Source organism: Sesamum indicum, linkage group LG6 (genome assembly GCF_000512975.1).
Source record: "Sesamum indicum cultivar Zhongzhi No. 13 linkage group LG6, S_indicum_v1.0, whole genome shotgun sequence".
In the NCBI taxonomy this organism is placed as follows: domain Eukaryota; kingdom Viridiplantae; phylum Streptophyta; class Magnoliopsida; order Lamiales; family Pedaliaceae; genus Sesamum; species Sesamum indicum.
Window position 1 is genome coordinate 24,285,883 of NC_026150.1, and position 6,126 is coordinate 24,292,008.

Below are 6,126 nucleotides of genomic sequence, written 5' to 3' on the forward strand. Positions count from 1 at the left end.
AAAAAATAAAAAATACATGGCAGCCGCGAAACCACATTCCACCGCCGTTTTGTCCGCCATCACGCCTACCTATGGTGCAAATAGCGTAAACCGTTCGCTCCCAAAGTTAACACAACTATAACTCTATTTAGCGAAAAATTGGCAAGTGAAGAGGATTTTCCTCAACCTCCATAATTTTGTCATCTTAAGAGTCCAAAATCGAGAAGTATGAAGGATTTAAATATAATTTTATCCAAAAAAAAGTATATAACCGTGCGTGCCCCGCTCGGACCTCACAGAAAGGGCGGGCGTGCGTGTGTGATAATTCTACCAAAATCCACCTACCCACACTTCTCATTCCAAGGATAATAAGTTGGCTTAATGTATATAAGAAAGAGAGAGTTTACATTACCTATGTGGGACAAGAAAAGTTGCATTAGTCATTCCCAACAATCCGTCACAAATGACTAATATAGATGAAGAATATGATTTATGAGTGAATGAAGAAATATACTTAAGCATTAATATATTTTGATTGAATTAATACATAGTGAAGTGAGGCAATCAATCTGGCTGATAAGGAGTGATATAACTCTTGAACTTACAATAGTTCAAATTGAGACCCCCACAATCACGTATGAATTTCTTAATGTCCGTTGTACCGAGATAAAAGTTTCGAGCATTATTAACGACCTTGCGCTAATACCTTGGGTTATGATGAATGCTCTATAAAAACTTTTATTTTTCTTTCATAGAAGGCGGCCCACCTTCATAACTATCTAGATAGCGTCATCAAGTCTATAAACTACTAAACAACTAAGATATGAGGCTAGTCTCCTGATCATATTGAGGGTTATCCATCAAGTCCTTGTTAGGACCATTAAAAAACAAAGCTATAGATTTATATCGTCATCACTATATTCCATCAATCAAGGGTTTTAGCCCCATTGCTCTTGAAAACTCAAATATAATTTTCCTAGTAAGTCCTTTCGTAAGAAGACCATTTTTATAAGCGTCGGTAGGGCTTTAGACAGCTTGAATTCACTTCATTGAGCTTGTTCATCATGGGCTTGGGCATAAGTTAATTCTCTGTCAACTGTATTTGAACATGTATATGAGCCCAACTTAGCCAATTCAAAATAAAAGAAATAACTTTCATTCTAAATAGATCCATAAGAACACATATGACCCAAATTTGATATGACTCATAAATTCATCCTATTAAAAGTATGAAAAACCCAAATTTATTATGGACTTTTATTTTGTAACCTAATTTTTAGCCTATTTATTTGGGTTTTTAATTGGTAATTTATTCCAAAATTCCAGTGTCAATAATAAAGATAAAAAATTTTACATATGTAACTCCACCGGTCCACTTCTTTTTCTAATTATGCTTTTAATTAAGAATATTTTGGTTTGTCTATAATACTTTCATATTTACAAAATGTGAATTATCTAAAATACCCTTATTTATCTATTTATTCCACAAACAATTATATTTATAATTTAATCATATAATTATATCAATAATATTATATTCAAGTAAAATTAATTTAATTTATTTTTTATTTTTATCTAATTAAATAAATATAATAATTATGCATATACAGAGAATGTGATTTGCGTGCTAATTTTATCCATAATGTCAACCAATTAATTTTAAAAATAATTAAAAAAAAAACCACGAACAATAATAATTTAATTTTGATGGTACGGGCCGAGATCCTATCGGCCCTATAGAAATGAGGCTGGGCCAGGAAGGATAATGGGCCATCAAAGGCCCAGCAAAATATAAGGCGGTAATCGTGACGACTGAAAACGATCTATATAAAAGGGCAGCAGTGCACGTGAAAAAACTTATGAACCGCATTTAAATTCATCTTTCGTATCCGCGCCCGTCGTCCTTTCTCTCTCTAGGGTTTTATCCTGCCTGCATCTCGCGTTTCCCCTTTTGTTTTAGTTTCTATTTCTGGGTCTCAACTCCCCTTCCTCTTCGCGTAGAATTTTAACTTGTTTTTTGCTCTCACTGGAAATTTCTATAGTTTTTTTTTTTTCAGTTTTTCTTCGTCTTTTTGATAATTTTTTATTAGTTGAAGAAAGATAATTTGGATGGAGTTTGGAGGCGCGAAAAAAAGGGGTAGACCAGACGGTGGAATCAATGGCAATGGCGGTCTGAAGAAATCCAAGCAAGGTCCTCTATTTTTTTTGGTCTGAATGTTTAGTATACGTGTTTTCTGCTTTCAAATCTAGGGTTATTTTGTCGATTTACTTCACCTGCGTGTATTCTGTCCCCGGTACTAAGCAGTCCTGAAGTGGTTAACAATTGCTACCTTTATGTTTTGTCTCGGGTGCTTGTGATGTCCTGCAGTTTTTTCTTTGTATGTAGCTTTCTAGTGATTTTGGTGCTTGTATGGTGTGCTGCTTCTAGCGGTTGGTATCTTTTTCCGCTATATATATGTGTGTGTGTGTGTGTGTGTGTGTTTGTGTGTTATTTCATGCGTAGTCCTGGACTTTATTGCAGCCTCTGGGGTTTTGTAACTAAAACAAGATATTCTGTGAGTTGAACTGATTAATATAATGTATTAGACATTTAATGTGTGTATAATCCATTGTATACTGTATTGTTTTTTAGTTTCTTCTAGTTGGCATCTTTTGAGATATTTATTATCATTGCTAATACATATGTGGCAAGTGGATTCTTCATTGCTGATATGAGAATAATGTTTTCTCCCCTCGTTCACCATTGATGGGAGTATTTGGCTGGACTAAAATCCCTTAAAATTCTACTTTTACATTCAAAGGGGTTTTTGTAATGTTGCTTTATTACAGGTGTTTGTATCTTTATTGGAATATAACAAGTTTGTTGTTAATGGTGATGAACATGTGGTTTAATATATTTTTAAAAGTTTGGAGGTTAATAACTCATGAATTTTAACTGAAGAAGATTATTAATTTGCTGCAACAGAAATGGAGTCGTATACTACTGGTATAGGAAGCAAATTGAAGCCATGCACAAAGTTTTTCAGGTTCTAATCTTAACCTATCTAAAATCAGTATTGTAAGTGCAATTTTGATATGCTGGTAATGATTGTGAAGTGGCATCCAGATTTTTCTCCTTTTACCTTAAAGAATAGCATTCGGTGGACTAATGAATTGGGCATTTAAAGTTGTGAAACAGGTTATACTCATCGTTAATTGATAATGACGGCAATTGAAAGGAAATGGATGAATGACAGTCTTACTGAATAAATCATTGCTCGGGGTGATGTAACTCTACTGAATGGAAAGGCTCATTAGTGAAAGTACGCTTGAATCATTCAGTTGCTTGGACAATAAGAGACTGAAATGATCAATGCAGATGCAATTATTCTGTATCAATTTGATTATATTGGTATTACGGTGCAATGGTGTTCCATGTTTATCAGGGACCCAACTGACTAATTAACTGAAAGTGTTAAATTAATTTGGACCTGTTGCGGGTAGTATTTTCTGGCCTGAATCTGCCTGTGGTTTGCAGTGCAGCATCTTAGTGATTATCATATACAGGATCTGCCATGATGGTCTAAATCTAATTGTGTTTAATAATGGCCAAAAGGGGCCTCCAGCTGGTTGCTATTTTTTATAACACATTCCTGATGTTGTTGCATACTGCAATCTATGGTGTTCTTTTCATAATCTCTGTGTTTTGGTGAACTTGACTTGCAGTTGGTTTTTGTTTTTTTAATACATTCCTGTTGTTGTTGCATACTGTAATATATTTGGTGTTTTTCTCGGAATTTCTTTGTGTGGATGAACTTTGATTGGTAGCTGTTTGAGGTGCTGACTTTTGCCTGAGTTTCCTTTGAAATTGATCTTTTATTGAAAGTGTGGTAACTTAAGAAATTGCATTTGATGGGTGTCAAATGATGGAAATACTGTATCTGATCGAGCCGATAGCTAGAGATTTTTATTGTGGAACCATCTTAGGAATAGGGTATACTGACATGTTATGATAGTGTTGGTTCCAAGAGTCTATGGGATGTTTTATTGAGGCTTCTGGCATTATTCTGGGCATGTTGATGTGTATTTTGTTTGTGTATGAGTTCTGGTCATGGGATTTTGCTAGTGGCTGGGATTGATGTCATTTAACTTCCATGAAACATCTAATCTGAAATCCAGTTCTGCCAATGAGAATGAGGGTGTCTAACTTATCTGATGGTAGAGTAGATTTGGTTGCATATCACTTCACTTCCACGATCACTGTGCGGGGGCCACTATCCCGATGCTCAGCCTTGCTGATGGTTAAGGTTCTAGTTACTTTGAGAACCTCTGGGCTTGCTTTGTGGTTATAAAAAATCTAAAATATTATGTGAAAAATGTGGATGGTGACATAAATTATTTCTGGTTGCAATGTTGTCTGGAAGACTTGAGTAAACAAGGTATCATAAACTAAAAATGACAGAAAATGGGTTGTGAAGCTATCTCAGTTTCAACACAGGGACAAGCATAACAGAAGAAATTGTTGTCAGAATTATTGATGGCTATTTGCAGTTTGTAAATTATAGCTTACAGCAACAACTTTTTGTGACTAGTGAGAAACCAAAAATGGTTTTCGACATCTGATAGAAGTAAATGTTCCAAGATATCACGGCCATTTCGTTCTTCTTCTTCTTTTTTGTTTTCCTTGGAACATGTGCCACGGGAGTATGTTGCTGTCTGTTGGTTTCTTCTTGGACATCTGTTTTGGGATGCCTATTTTTCTTTAAAATCATTCTGGTTAAACTTTCAAATGGATTGTCCTGTCTTCTTGACTTCTGCCCTTGTGTTAACTTAAGAAAACATTCCATGGCAATGAATGGTATATCAGATTGTCTGACAAAAAACGTACCTTATTGATGTTTCTGCATTACTGGTCAAAAGTAGTGGGTAAGATATCTTGTAATAGATGCTTGATGTTTTGCTAAAACTTCAAATTTGTTGGTTTTGGTTTTGTAGTATTTGCTGTTGGCATGAGATGCATAGTAAGATCAGTTCTTTTGTCTTCTGTGGTTGGAAATGGGTGATTTGCAATATAGTTCAGCCTTTCCTCTCGTGTTCTTCTTCGTGGTTTTTGGTTTCTTTTATTTATTTATTTATTTGTTGGGGTTGGGGGGTGGTGTATTTGTGTGGTGGCATGTTCTTGTGCTTGTTTGTTGATCTTTGTTTGCTTGCATGCAGTACTTCTGGGTGTCCGTTTGGGGAGGGATGCCACTTCTTGCATTATGTCCCAGGCGGGATCAAGGCTGTCACTCAGATCCTTGGCAGCAATCCAGCTCTTCCTGCTGCTCCCAGAAACCCTGTAGCTCCTCCTCCATTCCCAGATGGACCTGCCCCAGTTGTGAAAACTCGTTTATGCAACAAATACAAAACAGCTGAAGGATGCAAGTTTGGGGACAAATGTCATTTTGCACATGGTGAGTGGGAGTTGGGCAAGCCAACAGTTCCATCACACGAGGATCCCCGTGCTATGGGACAAATGCCAGGACGATATGGTGGTGGTCGGATGGATGCAACTCCACCAAATCTCGGGGTGGCAGCCAGTTTTGGAGCCTCTGCTACTGCTAAGATCAGTATTGATGCATCTCTTGCAGGTGCGGTTATAGGCAAGGGTGGGGTCAACTCCAAGCAAATCTGCCGATTGACGGGAGCTAAGCTCTCCATAAGGGATCACGAATCCGATCCCAACTTAAGGAACATTGAACTTGAAGGTTCATTTGATCAGATCAAGCAAGCCAGCCAAATGGTTCGAGAACTTATTGTGAATGTCAGTGCTGCTGCAGGGCCGGCCATGAAAAACCCAGGCATGTCTGGCCTGGCCCCTGCTAACAACTACAAAACAAAACTTTGTGAGAACTTTACCAAGGGATCTTGCACTTTTGGAGAAAGGTGCCATTTTGCGCATGGAGCAGAAGAATTGCGCAAGTCGGGAATATGAACTCTATGTGTTGTGATGTGTTGCCCTGCTCTTGGGTCTTTGATCTTGTTGTGGTTTTAGGTGTTGTCTGTTTTACCCTCTTTATAGGGACGGGTAGATGACATTTTTATATTAGAGTTGGCTAGTTTTGTTATTCCGAAATCTTGAATGATGCGCTATTTATTGATGGGAATTTTGCTATGCTTTCTGAATTC

At 37.0% G+C, this 6,126-nt stretch overlaps 1 protein-coding gene across 1 annotated transcript; it reads left to right on the forward strand.

Annotated features, from left to right (window-relative positions):
• Positions 1,849 to 6,126, forward strand: LOC105165734 (zinc finger CCCH domain-containing protein 44-like). The gene is made up of 3 exons (XM_011084836.2): positions 1,849 to 2,170; positions 2,945 to 3,005; positions 5,176 to 6,126. Exons 1-3 carry the CDS (start codon positions 2,089 to 2,091, stop codon positions 5,930 to 5,932), a joined length of 900 nt encoding a protein of 299 aa, XP_011083138.1. The 5' UTR covers positions 1,849 to 2,088; the 3' UTR covers positions 5,933 to 6,126.